Raw genomic sequence first — 22,757 nt, forward strand, 5'->3', positions numbered from 1 at the left:
GACAATATCGTCAATATAAGCTCCACAGAAATTGGAATAGGGTTGTAGGATTTGATCCATGAGGCGTTGGAAAGTGGCTGGTGCACTGTGTAGGCCAAAAGGGAGGACTTGACATCTTTAAATTGGAATAATCCTAGGTGTTAAAAATGCAGTCTTTTCCTTATGTGGCCCATATACGGGAACTCGCCAGTACCCTTTGGTTAAATCTAGGGTAGATAGAAAGGTGGCTGCTCCGGGTTCGTCAATTAGCTCATCGATGCATGGTATGGGATAGGCATCGAAGTCCGATATGGCATTAACTTGACCGAAGTCTATGTAGAATCTCCAGGAACGGTTGGGTTTAGTGACCAACAAGATAGAAGAGGACCATTGGCCTTTAACATTTTGTTGACTTCCTCGATAACTATCTGTTTACGGGCTTCTGGGAGTCGATATGGTTTTAAGTGTACCAGTTTACCTTTAGGTGTTCTGATATAGTGGTATGAACCTTTTACTCTTCCTGGTTTTTCTGAGAATACATCAGGAAATTAAATCACTACATCTTTTAGATCTTCTTGTCGTTGGGTAGATAGCTCGCAAGGATTTAAGACAAAGTTATCTATGTCTTCGGGAACCAGACAGGCTTGTACTTTGGCATGTGTAGCTGACAGGTTCTCTTTCCACTCTTTCAAGAGATTGACGTGATATAAGTGGATAAGTACAGGTTCCCGTTTGTTCAACTATCTCATACGGTCGTGCCATTTGGAGACAAGTTTGTTCTCTGAGGTTGGTAAGAGGACCAGTACTTCCTGTCCGATGGAGAATAATCTTTGATTCACTTTCTTATCGTGGTGTGGAAAAGTGTTTGTGTCAGAAAAGGGGGGGGGGGGGGCAGTGTTTTCGAACATCCTACGTGGTAGGATGGGGAAACGGTGTTGAAAGAAGGGGGATACTGCGTCTCACCCGTCGGTGTCCCACTTCCACTCACTGAGGACCCCCCATCCAGGTGATCCTCCCTCACTGGTCCACCCCCAGGAACTGGATCCAATAGCGATGGCCATGTCCTGGCAACCTGGATGACAGATCCCCGGGGACTAGTTAGGGAGACACCTTCAGGTTTCTCACAGCCAGCTCCCTCCACTCCCAAAAGGCATCCTCGCCTCCCCTGCCCTCTCCCATACCCCCCACAACACAGTGTTTCTTTGACACAGTTTGCTTTGAGATGTCGGCTATTTGTGGCTTCAGCCGAGGTTACAGAAAACCTTTGTGTTGCAAACTCAGTCCCTAGAACCTTTAAAAATCGCAAATTTCACTTGGTGTCGTCTTGCCGACCCCCCAACTTCTCCCTGCCCTCCCACCTCTAGCCTGATGTCATTTGCATGGTTTTTTTACCTGGAAATTGCTTTTTTCCTGCATTTTATTTTCCTATATCCGCTGCTATAGCCGCGGCTATCTCTCGCATCGAGAGAAAAAAAAAAGATGGCAGCCGTTTCATTTATAAACACCTGGTTTCTTTGCAATTTACCTGAGATATAGTTATCTATTTTGGAGAAGAGGGGCACTGCACTTTCCATCAAATATTAAAAAAACTACTGGATGGAATAACCCCAAGTCAAACATGGATCGCGAGTCAACTGTTTGTGCACAAGTTGTTTTGGACCTGCTCCATATCTGTCCAGCGGTTTGGGCTGTGCGGTGGCGCAAACATGAACCTTTTTTGTGTCTGGGAAAATGAATGGGACTAGGCTGCACAGTTGTTTTTACTGTATTTTTTTCTTAATAACTTTATCTTCTAACACAACTTTGCCAAATTTTGCAGTCTGAGGGGCCTACATGGACAAATCTGTTGCACGAGTCAAGAGTTATAAGCAATTCATTTTGTGAGTTTTGTATGGGAGGCCGACTCACCCTAACTATAGGGTGGTGACTGCAGCCGTAAAATATATATTTATATAAATATATGGGATACATTACTCACCGTAATCGTATTTCTGATGCTTGTATCTGCTTAGATTCACATGCTGTGCATAGGCAGACATCTAGTGGAAGCTGCAGGGTATTACAGTTTTTTTTTCGAAACTCGAAAATGGGCATCGACACAGGGCGTGCCAGTAATACTATCCCTTTCTATTTAGTGTGACGTCCACTGTACCCATGATCCCTCACACGTCTAGGACCCTCAGATTGTATTTTTTCTGACATAAGATAGCATGAGGAGTAGCATGAGTACAGATAATCCAAGCAGATAGCTAGAAAGATAAGACTACAAGCATCCATGCGCCTTCTCTCAGAGGGGAGGAAGGGTGGGTCGCATGTGAATCTAAGCAGACACAAGCATCAGAAATACGATTACGGTGAGTAATGTATCCCTTCTGAGGCTTGTGGAATCTGCTTAGATCACATGCTGTGCATAGATTAGCGAGCAGTGTTAGAAGGATGTGGGATGTGAGAAGGGTCATGAGCAAATAAATGTCTTAGAACCGCTTGTCTCACTTGAGTATCTGTCTTGGAATGGGTGTCAATGCAGTAGTGCTGAGTAAAAGTGTGAATAGAGCTCCAAGTAGCTGCTTTGCAAATGGTGTCAAGGGGTACATTTGCAATGAAAGCTAGAGTGGCCCCAATGCCTCTTGTAGAGTGGGCTGTTGGCGTGAAAGGCATAGTTTTTTCAGAAAGGGAGTAACGCAGAAGGATACAGTTAACAATCAGCAGGGCTCCACCGGTGGTGTCGTCGTTGCAGGTCGGCTCAGCTTCTCCCTCTTCGGATTCTTTGGTCCTGTGGCGACTTCTGAAGTTCCAGTCCCCAAAGCCCTGCTTTTATGCAGAAAACCCCCATTCATCAGTCCTAGCTGTCACTCAAACATGCTAAGTGGTAGCCGGGCGGCTCACCACTGGGCCAATCACACAAGAGTGCGACTTGAGTTGCCGAGGCAACTCAGTCCAGGGTGCCTAAACCCCCCTCCCACACATCCTGTAGACCCAGACAGAGTGGCACCACTTTTGGAGGCTTCTGTGGAGAAGCCCGCCAAAATGTGGAACAAAGGGCTCAACTTGGGTTGGAGTTACAGAGGCGAACACAAACGCCATTTTAAAACCGAGTCCTGGCAAAAAGACCCAAACGGGGAATAAATATTAAATAAATAAACCGGCGATATCTTTAACATTGCACCAAAAAAGTGGTGCGTTTAAAATGAATGGGAAAATCCCATAGGAAATATTCTGGTGGGATATTTCGCGTGGTAACCACTGCCACCAGCAAGAAAGTCGACGAGGGGGGACTGCACAGTGCCCCCTCGAAAAACAGACCCAGGGGCAATCTAATTACCCCTACCAGTACTTCCACAATATGATGGTTTGTACTGGTTCTGTTCACAATTTAAGACTAGTAAAGTCAATGGTGACTTTACATGCCATGGGAGACAGTAGTCAGTCCCAGGGTATGGAGTCTATGTTTGGGGGTCACTATGACACCCCTGTGTTACTGCACTGAGGGTGCTGTGTAACACACTTACCAAAAATACATGAAACCCTATGGAGTAAAAGACCCCATAGCCCATAAAACACTTTACAAAGTCAAAGGATATCTCAAATCATGTCTAAGAGTGGGAGAAAAAGAGTCTCACTCTTAGCAGGAGAAAAACATAAATCCCAAAAATCCAGCAAAGCTGCTGGGGGACTCACTAGGTTTGGGAAATTAGCCTGAACAGAGAATTCTCCCTAACACAATCCTTGCCTGGTAGGCAGAAGAAGTGGAGGCTACCTTCCTGCCCAAGCCATAAATCTTCTTGCTCTCCTTGTCGGGAGGAGCTTCGGACGATGACAAGGGTGTTCCCGCCCTCTTACGGGTGTTTGTAACTACCAGGGAGTCCGGCTTCAGATGCCCCCTTATGTACAGTGGGTCTGATTGGGCTGCCCTGAAAGGCTTCTCAATTCTGGGGTTTACTGACCTAGTGAGATTGGGATTAACAAGGGAAGGGTCTATTCTTCTTTGTATAGACTTAAGGATAGGGATGGCCTGGGCAACAGGTCTCCTTTCTCCCACTAACTCCTCGGCAAAGTCCCTCTCTTCTTGAGCACCTTGGGTGTCAATGTGGAAGTGTTCTGCCGCTCTGGACAGAACTTCATTCAAGAGAGGCTGGCTGTCGACAGGGGAGTCGGTAACCGGGGGTTCTTTATCTACTGGGGAATCTACCCTGTAGGTTTCTGGGTCGTCGTCCTCCTCCTCTTGGTCCTCATCATCCCCATAGTAGCCCATCCCAGTTTGTTCTTCCAACATGCCCAAATCTGGATCCTCACAAAAGGATGGATCTCCCTGTTATTGAGAATAGGGCTGTATACAGAAGGTGTCTGAAGACTGTGTTGGTGCTTCAACCCGGGACTTATTACTTGGAGGTATTGGATCCTTAGATCCGGAGGGTGCTGACCCGTCGGGAGTATAAGAGAGAAAGTGTTCAGGGTTCTTGGCGTAAAAATAAATGATGACATCCTTGACATGACTCTGTCTATGTCATCACTAGACCATTCTCTTGAACTGGGAATGACTCTTTCTTAGAGGGCTTTCCCCGTTTTATCTTGAATAGACCTACTGGTTTGAGCAGGGGTCTTTGGGATAACAGAAGACAGACTTGTCTGTCTGTTTATGTGGAGTAGGATGTTTTTGAGGTGTGGAAGGAGGCTGAGACTGCTTCCTCTGTTGTTTTTCCCCTTCCCCGTGGGTGGAGGAGTGTTTTTTCGCCCTTTCGACACCTGGCGCCGAGGTTCGGGGGTAGTGTCCCTATCTCTCGAGCGTGGAGGTTGGGACTCGGGAACAGCCGTTACGCGGCCTGCTGACGCCGACTCCTGAAGTGCGGTCTGGGGATAGAGGTCGGCTTCGTCTTCCGATGATCGAACCTCCGTTACCTTGGGGAGCGAGGCACTCTTGGCAACAGTGGATGGTTGCCTGGAGTCATGCGGCAATCTAGATCGAGAACGCCCAGAGGACACCGATTCAGACCATTCTCTATGTGCCTCTTTCCGAGTACTCGACGTGCGCGTTGAGTCTCGGTTGGACTTCATGTGTTTTGTGGAAGTGCTGTGGGTAGCGCTTGTGTCGCCGGGGGTTTTCCCGATAGCCTCATTGCCGGACGCCCATCCGAAGTTCGGGGACTTGCGCTTGGCTGTCTCTTGATGCCACGTTGCCCTCGCCGCCCGAAAGCACGGCGTCGCTGCCATCGCTGAAGGTTCCCTCCGCTGCCATGGCCTTTTGACGCCTGGCGTGGTGGGCCCAACGCTTGATCGAACGGTCCTTTAGTGTTTTCGGTTTGAACCTACTACACGCTCTGCAGTTCGCCTCGGGGTGGTCCCTCGGCAAGCAGAGATTGCACGTGGCGTGTCTGTCAACCCAAGGGTACTTGCGGTTGCACTTGGAGCAAAATTGGAAGGGGGTACCCTCCATACGCACCTTATGGCAGCGGGCTAATAAGTGTAGGAATATATAAGAATGTACCTATATACCAAGAGTATGTCCACCCCCCACTCTCCCTACTTGCAGGGCCGAGGTCAGAGGCCTTCCAAGGCCCGGGCCGAGGCCAGAGGCCTTCCGAGGCCCAAATCCGTCGTGTAGCTCTTGCGGTCGATTCTTTCTCCGGGCCGGCGTTGAGTGTGGAAGTTCGGTGACTCGACGGTGGCGTGGAGAAATGGGGAAATATAACAATATTTTTGCAAAAGTATGGCTAAGGCCAGGGAACTCTGTGGAATGCTTCCGACCAGTATGGAGGAAAAAAACAATCTGAGGGTCCTAGACGCGTGAGGGATCATGGGTACAGTGGACGTCACATTAGGGATAGTATTACTGGCACGCCCTGTGTCGACGCCCTATTTCGAGTTTCGAAAAACAAACTAATACTCTGCAGCTTCCACTAGATGTCGGCCTATGCACAGCATGTGATCTAAGCAGATTCCACAAGCCTCAGAAATATGATCATAATACAAGCACAATTCTTTCGGCATCCATGCATTTTAAGATATGCATGATCTGCTACTTTCAGTTTTACGTAAAATTCACACTTTATTCACAATGAACCTATAGTTATATTTGCATTCACACAGCCACTGAAGCCCTGCATTATTCTTACCTTTTATGGTTTTCTTCATCAAGCTTTATTTTGTCAGCGTACACCTCTACATAGAGAAGAGCAGTGAAGTGAGCAGCACAAGACTGGGCGGCCATAGCAACTTCGAGGTAATTCAAATCTAGCCAGAAGCTGTCATCAAAAGCAGTACCGGCTAAAGGTCTGGATAAAAAAGATGAGATTATTTACTTTCAGCTTCAGGTATATTAACAAGGCAAACATCTCACAAATAAACCAGCAGGAACACGGATTTGCTTCATTAGCAAACTAATCTTCCTAGTAAAATGAATGCTCTGCAGCGCACTGTGATATTAATCTAGAATTATGAACAACTATTCCCATAGTCACTTTACACTTAGCCCATTCTCTGAAAAAAATAAGATGGAAATCTGGCCAGGGGGAAGAGGGGGTACATTAATGGGCACTTGTCCATACTTAAAAGGGGGTGTGGTTAACCACGAAGATGAGAGGGAGCAAAGAGCTCTGCTGACTGTACTAATAGATGTCAGTTAACCATATCTACCAGTCTAGGATCTAGATATGGCACACAGTGAGCTGCTGGATCCGCCATCCCATAGGAAGCAGAACAGCTGAATTAAGGGAAGCAAAGTTGAAAGTGAAACGCAGGCTCTACATCCAAAATGGTGGCACTGCGGCATGGAAAGCGGGTTACAGTAAGCCATCCTCCCCAGTGCAAGTGGTATAAGGTGTGGAATCAGTCGGCCATTTGGGAACAACCTGCAATGCCCTGTTGGTGAAAGGCTGTATGGGTGCCAGGAAGGTCTATCTCCCGCCTCATACCTCCTTGTGTTCCTGAGGCCACTCCGCCATACCTTGTTATGTTTCGCACTGTTTGGGAGGGATACCTGGAGGAGGGTGGAAGCTCTTAGTATTTAGAATGACCACTGGTTATCGCTGGAGCACCGGGATAAACTGTGCAGTGAAAATGGCGCTGACTCTCTACTGACCTTAAAAACAAGCATACTGGCGCATAATCAAGTAAAGGCCACAGACCCAGATTGTTGCAAAGCCAACAAAAACAGCCCATGGGATTCTATAACAGTGCTGACTAAACAGTGGGGGGTGAAAGATCCCATGCATGGCAGACCTTAAATCTTCTAGTTTGCACAGAGACCAAGGAGGTAAATAATGTCTTGCCTACAGCTTGTAATCTGGGAGTAAGGGGCAAGGGGTGAAGAATAAGCAATGTTTCACAACCGGCCAAAGCCATTTTGAAATTACAGTACCCCAATGCAGGTCATTGGATAAAGCACCTTATGCCTCCTGTACAGGTAGGGCATTGACTGATGTAACCTTGTTATCCTCAACAGCTCTATTTTTTAACATCCCAAACTATGACTGGACTTTGCACAATACCCATTGACTAGATCCTTGTAAAGCCTCACTCTACAAATTACCATTATTGTCATCATCCATACTAATACAGATTGTTTTACAACGTGGTTCCGATCAAGGGGCCTATCCTGCTTACTCTTAGCCAACAGTGTGTCAAACGTCTAGCACTGGCATAGTGGCCCCCCCAAAGTGTGGGAAACCATGCCGTCCAATGTTGGGCACCTCAGTCCTCTCTCTGACTGGAGTCAGGGTGAGGGCTGGGATGGGATGGGGCGCACTGTGGACGGCTGGCAGAGTGGGAAGTGGGCACTCTGTTTCCCCTGCACATGTCACACAGGAACCAGGAAGCTCTCCCTGCCTTCCTTGTTCTGTCTTCATGAGGTACTGGAGCTAGAGGCTTTCAGTGACAGAGCCATGAGTTCGGTGGACCGAAAATGGCAGGAAAAACAGGTCAGAACGATTTTTATTTGGTATATGTGTATGATGTGTGCACATGTGTTGGATGTGTATGTATGGATGCACACATGCATGTGGATGGTATGTATGGGTGTAGGGGCGTGTCATCATTTGAATGGGTAAGCATTGTGTGTAAATGTTCATTTCTAGTGCCGTTTGGAGAATGCAATATGAATGTTCTGGTTGCGCCTGTGAGTACATGAAAGAAGGTGAATGTGTGAATGACTGGTGGGTGAATGAGTATGAATGTGATTATGTGTGTGTGCAAGGTGCTGGGGGGCTCGGGGAACACTGGAGCATTGTTGACATTTCCTTAAGAACTTTTTCCTAATGCTGAGCGAGCTGCACCTCATCCACAGCCTCCACGATGGTGCGTTTATTTCGCGCACTCCCACGAAAATCATAGATTCAGGAACTGCTACCCTTTTGAAGCTACCATTAAGATTGGGCATGTTGCGCCGTTTCCAGCGGGGCACTTCTATAACCTACTAATCAGGCATTTGTTTCCTGGCATCTGCCCAGCTCAGACCTTCCATTTGAGCACTCTCAGTGGATCAGCCCTCCATAAGCCATGTGTGTTAACTGAAGCCACGTCTTTCAGCAACACGACGTAAGGCTCTTACGCCTCTCCGCCATCGGAAGACACACCCTACCTCTTTCTGTCCAGGGAGACCCGGTCCAGGCCCATGAAGAAGGCTTTTTTGCCGAAACGTCACGGGACATTACAACACATGGGCATGCCACCCCTGTCCCGCACCATCACTTGATCTACATCCAGACGTAGACCAAAGACTAGGTTACCTCCCAACACGTAGTGAACCACGAAAACATCAAGAAGGATGTACTAGTGACAACTTTGTTGAACCCATTTTTTACAGTTTACTCAACATTGTCACGATATTACGTGGTGGTTGCTCTATAAAACATTTAAAGTATTTAAATGTGATGTATATAGAGGGCAACCCCAGAAGCATTCACTGCTTAATAACTGTTTTGCATTTGTGTATGTATATTATCATGTTAATGTTCCTTTATGAGTAATTTGAACATACTTGTGTCTTGTTCTTTTGCTTTTTCTTGTTTTGTTAATACGTCTGCCAAATAACATGCAGACCTTGTCAAAAAACTAAAAAATACTATGCGGAATCGAATCCGCATCCCTTTGATTTTGGTTAAATAAATACGCGAAAATTCACTCAACATGTGTTTTTTGCTCCCCTCTCAATTGATATAAGTGAGCTAAATCATACAGCTCTACTGGTCCTAAGCATGTTAAATGTTGAGCTCTTTGCAGAAAATGTGTATGTAAAGTAACAAACTTGTGTGGTAGGACGCCACTCTCTTGTTCCAATGACATTTCCTTACAGTCACATGGCATGTTTTACTTGCATTTTTGGGCAAAGCCAACTTTATGAGTTATTGGAGAGCTAGACTGGCATTTTAGTGCAGTCAGTCTGAACATTTCTTGCTGTGACATGAAATTTTACTGGGCATCTATGATAAAGCAATCATGATAGGCCCCACGTCACCTGCAAATCAACATCATATGTGCGGGGTGGTGGGGGGGGGTGGGGTGTGAGTCCAGGAAAATTCCACAGGGGAACAGCCCCACAATACGGGTCCCGCACCTCAGTTCTCCGACCATGCATTCACTGCTGTGCGGACGGATCGAAGGTACAAATGTCCACATAGCGATCATTGAAGATGACCGCCTTGAGCTCTGCATCTTTCTAGATCCAGGTGTATTGCCCCAGAATCCAAAGAGTAACAGTAGGCAGCAAACTGCTTGCGCCACCATGTAATACAGTTCAAAATCCGGTGCAGCTAGCCCCCCTTGCTCGTAGGGTTCCACCAACTTCTCCAAGCCCATCCTAAGGGACCCAGTTCCCCACACAAATTCCACTGACAAGGGCCTCATCTTACGGAAAAACTCTTGCCCAGGCCATATTGGGATATTGCTGAAATAATATAATAGTTTTGAGACGACAATCATTTTCTAAAAAGACAACCGCCCGTACTTTGACATGGGAAGGCCAGCCCACATCTGCAACTTGGTGGCCAGACAGTCCAAATAGGCCTCGTGGTTATCCGCATATAGCAAATGGTGTGCTCTTAAGACCATAATACCCAGGTATGTGAACCGGTGCAGGACCCATCTGAACCCCAGTAGGTCACCAATTGCAACCATTCCATCTGTCAGCGGGAACAATTCCAATTTGGCACTATTGACTTTACAGCCAGAATAATATGTGAATCTCCTAACCTCTTCCATCACAGGGCCATGGTTCCGGTCAGGGTTTCTTATGTATAATAAGATATCGTTCGCATAGGGCAAAATTATCTGGGGCAGACTGGCTATTCGATACCCCTCTGACTGAGTCGTCTACGCACCATCAACGCTAGGGGTTTAATCGTGAGGGCGAACACGAGAGGAGACAAAGGGCACACCTGCCGTGTTCCACGGCCCAGTGAAACGGCCTGCGACATCATGCCATTGGTACAAATCTTTGCAACCGGGCCTGCATAGAGCATACGCACGCGGTTAATAAAACACCCACCTAATTGGTATTGCCCTAGCACCTTGAACAGGCACTTCCATGCTACGGAGTCAAGCGCTTTTTCTGCATCCAGCGATACTTCAACTGCTTTAGCCTGTGGATCAATCTGCGAAATTATGCAGAAAAACCACCTCAAATTCAATGCAGTGGATCTATTGGGGAAAAATCCCAATTGGTCGTGGTGCACCATGGATGTCATATACGGTAGAAGTCGGGTTACCATAATTTTCGGAAACACCTTGCCATCAGTGTTAAGCAAGGATAACTGCCTATACAAGGCTAGTTCATGCTGTGGCCTACCCGGCTTTAACAGCACAGTAATTACCGCCTCAGAAAGTGATGGTGGGAGCTGACCGACCTCCAGCACCTTCTCCCACAGTTAAGTTACTGTGGCTCTAGGGTGTTCCGGAACTCTTTATAGAGCTCAATCCCTAAGCTGTCTGCACCGGGGCCTTCCCCGATGCAAGGGACATGATTGGGGCCATCACTTCCTCCACAGTAACAGGCTGATCCAGACTTGAACACTCTCCCTCAGGCAATCACAGGAAAACCGTTTCCTCAATGTACTGGTCTAGCTCTGCGTTCATATGTAGCGTTTGCATATAGGTTTTATAATACTGCAGAAATTCTGCATGTATGTCGTCATCCGATAGCAACACCTCTGCTGTCCGGTCCTGTATCCAGGTAATTGGCTGCACCCTGCTCTCACCTCGCACCACCCTTGCCAGGTACCTCCCAGGATGGTCCGCCTCCCCGTATCTACGGGCAAGTACAGGTTTCGACATATACAGGATTTCCTTGTCCGCCAACTCCTAAAATGTTTGACTCCCACGCTGTCGAGTAGAATGCCACTCACCCCTGATTATCCGTGAAAAAAACATCTATTTTATTCTGATGAGATGAAACCAAGCAAGCGTCCAGTAGCATTGAGGGGGCCATTCTACATGGAGGCTTGGGTCCCAAAGGGCCGCCTAGTGCAAGCGACAACTCCACTGGTGAATGGTCTGATAGCATGCGCAGGTGAATCTTACAGGAATTAACCCTCGGGACCCAGTCAGAGGAGAGCAGCCAACAGTCTATTCTTGACATCGTATCAGGGACCGATGATCAATATTTATATTCGTTGACCTCAGGGTGACAATTTCTCCATGCATCCACCAACTCCAGGTGCTCCGTGATTTGACCAATCATTTGTGCTGAATGAGAAAGACCTTGCGTGGTCCACTGGTCCAGTACTATATATATAGGATCATATTGAAATCCGCCCCCCCATATGACTGGGACCTTGGGTGCTATCACTATTATGTTGAGAAGTTGACCATAAAAGCTTGAGTCGTCCACATTTGGGCCATAGGTATTAAACAGCCCCGCTGCAATCCCAGATATCCTCCTCCTCACCATGATATACCGTCCCGCCGGGTCGATGCAGCTCTTATTGACCTGAAAACCCAGGGAGCGGTGCTCCATGGTGAGCACCACTCTCGCCTGGGACGAGTAATCCAAGTAAAATCGTTGTTGACCCCATTATGGCACACATCCTTTGTGTAGAGCCCCCAAAGCATGCGTTTACTGTAACATAATCTTGGGACGATGTTGCTCAAGGTACGCTAGGACCTTCCTGGCCTTAGTAGGGTTATTGAAGCCACGAACGTTCCATGTGATCAATGTAAGGGGGTCATCCATTCACATGTGTGATACAAATCATCTAAATCATCTGCCTATCTATGCAATGTCATCTCCTGCCAGCTCCTCCCCAGTCGCAATGTCTCCTGAGGTGCCATGCATGCCAAACCGTTATTTCATAACCCCCAACGCCCTTTCCCATCTCCCTCCCCCCTGCCACCACAACCTCCTCCCACCCCCTCTACTTCCCTCTCTTTCCACCCAACTCGACTGCCACCCTCCCATACATCCACCTCCATGCTCCTCCAGCAAAACATACAATTCCTTAATGCCCAACATAGCTTCAGCCTGTAGAACATTAATTCGATGTTGTAATCCCATAACTTCTGTGGAAACCTCCTGGGGTGCGATGCGAACAGCAACGCCAAACGGCAGACAGTTGTGCGCTCCAGCATAGTCTCACAAGGTGCTCTTCATGCATATGCTGGGGTCCTCCCTAGCCTTGGGTCAACAGACAGCAGCATTCTTTTGACTCACCCGCGTTCGCGGGGCTCACCTCCCTCTGCCGACTAGGACCTGGACTTTGCCAACGCTTCCTCAGAGGCAGCAGGATCGATGCCTCTATGTAAGTTATGGCGCCAATCTCGAAGAAGTGCAGCCTCTCACCATGTTGTATCCCCAGTTTGGCAGGGAACATTAGGGGATAGGGAATCAGACGTGCCCGGAGCAGACACTTCACCGGGTTTTAGGATCATTGCTGCACTTGGCCCCCGGCCATGAAATAAGGGTAAATGTGAACGTTACTGGCCTGGCATCATATCGTAATGTGCTGTGCTCCCATGACAATTTCACGATGAGTGCACTGTCTCTATAATTCAACAGTTTAGCAATTACGGCACGTGTAGGGGCTCCCGGCTTCAGGGGCAGAGTCAGGACACAGTGTGCGCGTTCCAACAGAAACTGTGCTGAGAACTTTTCTGGACCAAACTCTTGTTTCACCAGCTCCTCCACAAATTGGTGCATGGGCACTTTCACAGCTTTTTTGGGCACCCCGACGATCTGCACATTATTTCGGCAGGAGCAGGACTCTACGTCATTACACTTCACTCGGATAGAACCAATTCCAACTTCAGTCCAGAGATAGCGCAATCGTTCTGCTCAACCTTGTCCTCCATTCCCCCAATCCTAGTCTAAGCCTCTGTTTTGCAGCCACTCTCCTTATCTAGTTTGGAACGCAGCAAGCCAATAGTCGACACAAGGTCATTGAGCTTCACATTTACAGATGCAAAGCCCTTTTGCATGGCCACCATCAATGGGTCTGTGTTTCCAGGGTCTTAAAGCCCAGGGGTACGCACAAGAGTGCTTGTGAAGGTGTCCATTGGGCCACTTTTCTCCCTGCACCTTTTGTCATGTTCGCTGGTCGCCAGGTAAAGCCAAAGGTGTAGGCTCACTTCCTATTAAGATAGTCACGTGCCGCCACTGAAACTGCCGCTCCTCCGGCCACTCCTCTGGCCACCAGACCCCCGTCTGGACAATGAAAGTCCTGAATGGTGATCAATGCAATGAGAACTGCCGCTAAACGGGCCCTCCACGCCACACACACAATTACTGGAGCGCTTACATCGGGGGAAAGCATACAAAAGCTCACATATGAGTGGGCGGGCAGCTCAGCGAGATCGTGCCCCGGCAGTGCATCCGGCTTCACACGACCATCCCTGCAAGGCACACTGATGCACTGTGTTAATATATGACCCAGCCGTCTGGTTATTCCGTGTCGGGGAGCTAACAGTTAATTAGGCCAGTCTGCTGGGTGGTTCTCGCCTTAGTCTCGGGGCACCGGCAGTCCACCAAATCTGCTTCAGAGTCTGGAGCAGCATCCACGGCACCTTCCACTGCCTCCACATACCATTTTCCTGTTTAGATTAGGCATGCAACCGGATATTTCCCATTCAGGATTTTGCTGGGGACGGAACCAGCACTCAGTCTGTCATTCCTCGTTGCTGCTCAGCAGCACCCCCAACTTTCAGCTGTTTTAAGGTACATTGACCACAGACTTGGGGCGGGTCAGGACGACATCTTAAAAGATATCCATCAGTTTCTATGCAAATTGGTCTCCTTGTATGAAGGAATCAAAGCAGAGACTAAAATACACTGTGCTCTGTTGGAGTACCTTTTGTTTCAATTTGAGAATATCAAGGTCCACAGCAACCCGGGGGAATTCTTCTTTAACCAGCGGCGCACCCGGCCCCAAAGTCTGATGGTTCAGGGATGGATAAGCTGGACTGCATTTGTGTGACTCCAGGTTCCTCAGGGGAGTATTGAATGATCATCGGGAGGAGGGGGGACTTGGTGCAGGGCCCCATTTTTTATCTAAGATCTGGGCATCCCATTTTAGGGAATACACCGGTGGGTGTAGAGCGACCTTGTGATGCTGCACTTATTGTGTCACCCCCAAATCGGGTACTGTCTGAGGTTGTGGATCTACCAGCCATGAACACCTGTGTACCTCCTACTAGCTTGCTAGCAATTCATGATTCTTTTCACCACAGTAGTGGGGTGGATGTAGTGGCCTCGATGGTTAACAACCATATGGCGGTATCTAATAACTCCACTGTAAACAATCTAAAGAAAAATCCTGGTAAGCAGGCACAACAGTCCAAAAATAAGCCTTTACATAACATTAATAAGCAGGCTTCCAGGAGGTTTGTTAATTCATTGTTGAAACATCCACCTGTGAAGGCAATTTTGGAGAAAGTGGCAGATTATGGTAAAAGGGTTCCTGAGTCAGAGGTGCCAGTGGACGATGTAATGTGACAAGATCAGACGGGTAATTTGTGTCCCATTTTGTGCAGATAGATCAGCCTGCCGGAGTGGCAAGTTGATCTAGTTGTGCTTTAAATTTTAATGTGAATGCAGAGGAACCTCCAGGATTGCCCAGACATGGTTTGTAGGTTTCAGAGTTGTACCCCGCTCTTAGGCCCTGGTAGGTTTGGTGAAGAGTCTTGTGCTGGCGCCCTACCAGCGGGTGCTGTTCCCTTGTAATTGTGCTTGGCCAACTCACGAAAGTGCCTGGCAAACGGGAGAGGAGCGCTCCTGGAAACGGTCTAACCAGATTCACATCTAAAGGTGGGGAATTTTATTGTGTTGCACCAGAATCTAGTTACGCGGTTGGTCCGGGAATGATGCGAAATTCATTTGATTCAGGTGGTCGGCTTCCCCCAAAAAGATCACAGGAATGAGCACGTTCTCAAAGTACTGATAGAGAGTGTAATGCCAGATAACAAGCACCAGGTTTTAAACCAGGCAAATATCATGCTACTCCTAGGGCAGATTCTGAACCTCCAGGCAATCGCTTCAAAAAATCTGGAGCACGTGGATTTGACTCATCTATACAGGACGGACAGAGCAGTAAGATACATTAGATCTAAGATTATATTGGTCTCTGCTATGAATGAACTGCAATCAGTGCAAGCTCTTGGTTTTGACATATCTCAGTTCTGGGATTAGGAGTGTAATCTAACTGAGGGGAGTCAAAGCCCTCTGAACCAAGTGAGATGTTGGTCTCGCGAACCGGGGAGGGGGCCGGTGAGGCTCAGGCCGTCCATAGTCTCCCCTATTCACTTTGTTCCTTCGGGCGGGCAGGAACCCAGCCCTCATCCTTACCTGAATACCAGCTAACGACACCGAAGCACGGAGCACCATCAGAGGGATCCGGAACACCAGCAGCACTCGTTCTGTGGGGTAAGGTGTGCTGATTGTGTAAGCAGCACCATCCACCTTAGCCCCTTATCTCCTGCAGGGTGCTATTTGTAAATGAAGGCCAGCAAGCGTGCCAGCCTATATCCTCTTCGTTGCAACCACGAGGATCGATTCCAATATGGCGACCGTGCATGTTGCCGTGTTGATTGCCTAAGCAACATCCAGCTGACGAAGCCTGGAGCAGCCCATTGGCCCATCGCAGCTACACCCTCGTCACGGCAGCGCCGGACGGCGTTAGCCGGCCCTCCCACCAAGGCACCCCAATAAGGCACAGGCCTGTCTGTGTCTTCCGTGGCCGGTACGTGCCACCCCAAACTCTGGCCACGCACCTAATCAGCATGCCTCTAATTCCTACATCTACATGAGTACTTCCGAGTACTACGGCCACATGGATCCGATTTGCGAACTCTAAGGTACTTTTTCAATTTCAAGTAACTCTCCCGGCCATCCACTCATTATGTCCATAATTGTGAGTGCGGGCCCACAAACTAAGCTAACACCAGATTTCCACATGTACCCCTCCTCTCAAACCTTTCACCATATCTATGCTGTGCGTGCTTAATACTGTGGTACCCATTGTTACAACTTGTAGATAAGCGTATATTATCGCTTTCTCAAACACTATCTAGCTTGATTCCTTATTTGTGCTTATAAACTCTGTAGGATGCTGTCGATTCTAACCTTATTGTGCTGCGATTAACTATGACCAAGAAATGGCCCGTGCAACCCAGTGCATTATATTTGATTGTGGAAATTAGCCCACCTGTGCAATATATCTGTTTGTGGAACTTAGCCCACTTGTGCAATATATTTGATTGTCGAACCTAGCCTATTTGAGCACCCCACTTATCTGCTGACTCCAGCCTTAGTTGGTTGAATTCTGAATCTAGTCAATGCTGCACCCTCTATAAATATCACATCTAGCCTATGCCCGTATTTGCATTGGGTAAACTATACCCAGCCCTGCCTGTTTTGGAAACATGCAGCCTTGCCATTGACTGCGGCCACCGTGTCATAATATTACACAAAGTTAGCTTATTCGTCCTGGTGACTGCCTAGAGAGACCCTACTCAATCTAAACAAACCTAGCTAGCCCTTACTCACAATGCCCACTCGTATGACGAACCTCACCAACCTATGCCTACTCCCTCTCCCTGCTAGCCATTCTACAAATCTCAGTAATCATTACCACCCAATTAGTACCAAGCCCTTACTAACTACGAATTCAGGGAACTTTGGTACCAATGTTTACACTAGCATCCCATGCACCCTAGCAACTAGAAACGCTAGACTTCGTGCACGCCTCAGCAGACTACACGACCCACTTGGTAGATCATTACCACCTGTCCACATCAGAACTAGCTCCCACTCTACCCACAAAATGCCCAATGAGACAAATACTAAGACTATTTATCCAGAACATATTGCCACTAAACCAGACATCGATACTAATTCCAAAAGCCCTCACCAACGGCCATCACCTTCCACTATTACCAAATTTCAACTTGCTCCTCAAATTAAAGCAGCACTAATAAATGCAAGGTCTCTAACAGCACATGCGACAGACATAGCTGACTTAATAATAACTAACAATCTTAGGATTCCGTGATGGCTAGACTTCCTAGCCATCACGGAATCCTGGGTGCATGAGGCTGCAGGACCCCTACTTGCCGTAGCTGTCCCAGATGGTTACATCTTAATTAGACAAGATAGAGTAAATGCACGAAGCGGTGGAACTGCCATTATCGCTAAATCCACTCTCGCTATGAGACTTGCCCAAACCCATAACTTTCTCTCGTGTGAAACCCTCACAGCCAAACTCCCTCTAACCGACTCCCAAACACTAACTATCCACCTCATTTACAGACCTCCGGGGCTTATTCGAACCCTTCAGGAGGACATCCTTACCCTCCTCTCGGACAATCTTAAAACTACGTCTCAACGACTAGTCCTAGGCGACTTCAACCTAGGTTTTAATGACCCCCCTGATAAACAGGCCACAATTATAGCTAACTCACTATCTGAACTAGGACAAAACGTTAATGAGCCTACACATGCTAAAGGAAGAACCTTGGACTGGGTGGCAGAATACAACTGCTCTGCCAATATCACTGCCATTAAGCCCTACTCATGGACCAACCATTTCCTACTGGCCTTTTCACTCCTCACTACAAGACCACTCTTGCCCACTATACCCTCTACCCCCATCGAACCAGAAATAAAAAAAAACATTACCAGAGATACTGTTATACCAGCTATCCTACCCACCTTAAATCATTTAGATGACAACCTTGACCCAAGCATACTTGTGAAGGAATACAACAAAATAATGCTAACCACACTGGACAGCATTGCACCTCTGAAACTCAGACCTAGCAAACCCAAAGCACACCTCAATAAATGGTTCACCCCCCCAACTCAAGGCCCTTAGACACCTAATAAGAAACTGTGAAACTACATGGCGACTTCACCCTACCACCGCCAATCAAATAAAACTCAGAGACTTCATCACAATACAAAAAAAGAGATCTTCCACGCAAAACGCAACTCCTACAACAAACGTATCTCGAGGGCAAACTCCAGTACCAAAGAACTATTCTCCATCCTCAAAGAACCTGAATCCCCCATCGTCACACCTGAAATTTGCACTAAGGACAAAAAGTGGTGCTCTGAGATACAACAGGCCTTAATGAATAAAATAACCACCCCTCAAAACAAAATATCTAAAAAAAAAAACAATCCATCAACCGCCCACCTAACCATAGCCCTGCTAATCCCTGCCTAAAGACAGTCTAACTAACCTAACCCCCCGTTTGTACTTTTCCAAAATGTCTACCCTTGAGACTGAAAAAGTAATTCTATCACTCAAGCCCTCCAACTGCCAAGGAGACCTCTGTCCGGCCCAGCTTATCAAAGATGCGGCAAGAGATCTTGCGCCGTACATCACTAAACTGATTAATGCCTCATTCTCGTCAGGAACTGTCCCAGCTAATCTTAAACAATCATGGGTGCCCCCTCTACTAAAAAAACATACTCTAGATCTGTTAATTCCAACTATCGCCCCATCACCATCGTACCCTTCCTGCTCAAGATCCTCGACAAAGTGGCCTACCTCCAGATCCAAACATTTCTGGAAGTACACAAACTCCTGGGTGCTCGTCAATCAGGTTTCTGACCCCAACACAGAACAGAGACGGCCCTCATTGACCTGAAAGCACAGGTAGATGAGCTGAGAGACAAAGGGAAAACAGCCCTCTTTTTATTACTAGACCTCTCAGCTGCATTTGACCTGGCAGACCACAAGGTCCTCTGCAGATACCTAGACACGGCTGCAAACTTTTCCAAAGAGGCAATCATCTGGATTGAGTCCTTCTTGAGTGACCGAACTATGAGGGTCTTCTCGCCCTCTGCGGCAGCAGACCCTATCCCCATCACATGCAGTGTTCCCCAAGGATCTTGAGTCTCCCCCACCTTGTACAAAATTTTCACTAAGCCACTCTTCGATTATCTGGATTCTCTTGGTATCACCTACACTAACTATGCAGAAGATACTCAGATTCTCCTCCCACTTTCCGGGGATTAAGAAGAGGATTTGGCCTTGGTGAACAGGGTGTATCTCATCATCCAGGCATGGATGGCCATTCATGGATTATGCCTGAATGATGAAAAAACGGAACTCATCATATTGGGTACACACACTAACAAAAAAAAACTAGGACCGAATTACATATCATTCATTATCGATGGTAATGCTATTAGGGTGGCCAAAGAGGTGAAAACACTTGGGTTCTACCTTGACTCCACCCTATCCTTTTACTAAACAATTTAATACCCTGGCCTCAGCTACAGCATACACATGCAAGCTGATGAGAACGGCCAAACCCTTTCTTTCAGATGATAACTGCGTTACCCTAGCCAGAGCCTTGATCTTATCTAGGCTCGACTACTGTAATGCATTATATATTGGTGCCAACAAAGCCATCACCCAAACAAATCCATATTCTTCAAAACAACGCCCTTAGAGCGGCAGTAGACTTTTCCAAAAGGTCCCACATCTCCGCTATAATGCGTCAAAACAATTGGCTCTCCACTCTCAACAAAATCAACTTAAAAACTGCCTCCTTGACACATAAGGCCTTGAACAACGCTGGCCCCAGTTACCTTGTAAACAGAGTCCAAAGAAGAATTTCTACAAGACCCACTCGACTTACCAATGCCAACTGCATTAACATTTCAAGATTCAGATTATCCAAGATCGGGGGGAATAGCTTTCGGGTCAAAGCGGCCCAACTCTGGAACTCCCTACCTCACCATCTCAGGGCAGATCAATCCTACCCCAGGTTCAGACTCAGTTACATCAACTGGCTCAAGGCTAATGATAACTAATCAAGAACATACCTGTGTATATGTTTCCTTGTATATTTGCCATGTCTACCTACTTTTGAAGAGCATACCTATGTACCCATTTATGCCTTCTCTATGCATTACTCTGTATTATATTATCTGTGTATAACTTTGTAACCTGTTAATTAAGCTTTGCAATGTCTATACTGCTTGCGCCCTGATGCCCCTGGGTCGGTGCGCATCATATAAATGAATAAACTAAACTAAACTTAAGAATGGGACGAATAACATGGACCAGTGAAAGATTTGTCATGGCTAGCCAGCTCTTTGTGTAGGATGAACCAGGGCCGAATCCCTCAGCTTCCCTAGCATAGGATGTTCTGATATGTCCCTAACCTTTCCTGCGTGAAATACCCGCAGGCACAACCATTTAATAACCAATCAGGTTGTAGGCCTTTCACTTAAACCTCATAGAAATAGTTCCCTGCAGGAAACCTGGGTTTTAAAGACTAAGTCTATGGATGGGGTTGCAACTAGTCTTCAGTCTGCTAAGTGGGATACTCAGGGTCGCCCTTTAGGTGGTTCATTAACCTTGGTTCAATCATGCAGTGAAATGTCCACCATTGCATCGATATATGTTTGTTTCAGTGCACTTGCAATCCATGCTAGGATTTCCACCTTGTAGGCTTTGGACCTTTTGATATTGAAAGTTTTCTGCCGCTCTGGTATAAGCAATTTGGATGTTTTCATTGATCAAATTTCATCTAGTGTAAATGATTGGTATGACAAATTTCCGGGAGGCCAAATTATTTCCTAGGGTGACCTAAAGGCAACATCTATACTCCCAGATTGAGAATTGGTATTGTTCTCAAAAAAGTTGGGGAAACAGCTGCATGGCTATATATGGTTTAAGAGTCTGGGGGGCTTGGGCCTCTCTATGTTGAATAGATCCATTTTAGGGGACATTCCTAATAATTTGAATGGGTTGTCCTCCTTGAAAATTGACTGCATTTTTGTAGTAAAGGACTGTTTGAAAAATGCAAATCTCTCCACATTTTACAAACTGAATTTAATTACCACTGTACATTATCGTCAGATATTGAGGTTGGAATAATAAACTGCAATGTGCCTGAGTGTATGCCCGTGGGGTTGAGGGTTAATACAGCTGGTAATAGAGTGTCTTGGAATCCAGGTACAGTGTTTCAGGTAAATGAGATACTTGCAACCTACCTCAGCCTAACCTCACGAGATTGGCAAAAGGATACAATGTCCATGCAAAATTATGTGGGTGGGGGGGCTCCTTGAGGATCTCAGAGTTTAGCTCAGTGGCTGTGAAAGGTGTAGATCGTGGCATTTTGAAGAAGCATTGCATGCCCATGATGCTGATGTGGTTACGAAAAAAAAACACACAAGAGTGCAGATTAAAAATATAAAGAGTTCCCAGGAGCTGGCGTGATGCAGAATGTATGCTTTTTGCCTTGCGAAATAAACATTTGCACATATCTTGGCGACTGATGCAGTCCAATTCTCAGTCTAATGCAGTATCTGAGTAGGATTGGGTGACACACTATCAGGAGTTATTTGCATTGCCCATGGTACAGGGATGGAATCAATGTATTATTATTGTGGCACCTAATTATGAAGACTGGAAGTTGACCGTGGACCGGGAATACATTGAAGACATAATTTTGAAGATTAGCACCTCGAGAGCCTGGGGCCCAAATAAATGATCTAATCTCTTGTTTAAGGTGAAAACCTTCTGCATGGGAATCGATCTTGTCCATTTTATTTGAGCATGTGGCTGATTCATATTTAAGAAATATGAATCCGGTTTTATGGCCAATATCAACCTCTCAGCCGCATTTGATGCGAAGCACCCATTTTGGGTGAAATTATCGAGAAAAAAAATGCTGAATTCGCATTTACTGCGCATACCGCAGGGACAATTACACTGAATCCAATAATGCCGAACAAGGTGAGGGGGGTTGCAGGGGTCTCTACCGCTCCCCCTGTTCAGCATTATAGGTTCGGGGGTTGCATGGGTGTCCCCTGCATCAATTAAATGGAATGCAGGTGACATTAACAAAAAAAGAAAAGAAAAAAAGGGGAACCTGCGGCGGAAGTTGAATCGGGCACGAACTGACGCCGCTGTTGCAGGGAGAGGGCCGGGGTCAGGTAAGTGCAGCGCAGGAGTATGGTGGGGGAAATAGGTGGGAGGTTGAAGGAAAGCAGGTATTTGATATTTTGGTATGCAAAGCTTTGGGCCTTGCAGTAGTTAGCCTCACGGTTTTCAGATACGTTGGTTCAACGTAGATGCAGTGGACCATGGCCTTTCGTGGACTAACTTGGAAAAATGGGAATCTCACAGGGCCTATTGCGTCTAATAATTGGTATGCAGGAAGGGTCCAACGTACAGATTAGGTTGGATCAAAATGGGTCTCTGTCATGCAATGTTTCTAGGTTTTGGGGAGTCAGGCAAAGTTGCATTTTGGCACCCTGCCTGTTTAATCTCTATATATCGGACATCAGAGACTGTTTTAAGTCTGCTGCGTTTGCCACTCCAAATATGTATAAT

General features: G+C 46.9%; 1 protein-coding gene across 2 annotated transcripts in view; it reads right to left on the reverse strand.

Annotated features, from left to right (window-relative positions):
* The window catches only part of ATM (ATM serine/threonine kinase), a 3,046,976-nt gene that overhangs the window by 934,354 nt on the left and 2,089,865 nt on the right, over positions 1–22,757 (reverse strand). For both annotated transcript variants that reach the window (XM_069640412.1, XM_069640413.1), the window contains one exon: positions 6,090–6,248. In XM_069640412.1, coding sequence (XP_069496513.1) covers positions 6,090–6,248 — 159 coding nt within the window. The remainder of the gene's footprint in view (positions 1–6,089; positions 6,249–22,757) is intronic.

This window comes from Ambystoma mexicanum, chromosome 7q (genome assembly GCF_040938575.1).
Source record: "Ambystoma mexicanum isolate Mex_15411 chromosome 7q, UKY_AmexF1_1, whole genome shotgun sequence".
NCBI classification, from domain to species: domain Eukaryota; kingdom Metazoa; phylum Chordata; class Amphibia; order Caudata; family Ambystomatidae; genus Ambystoma; species Ambystoma mexicanum.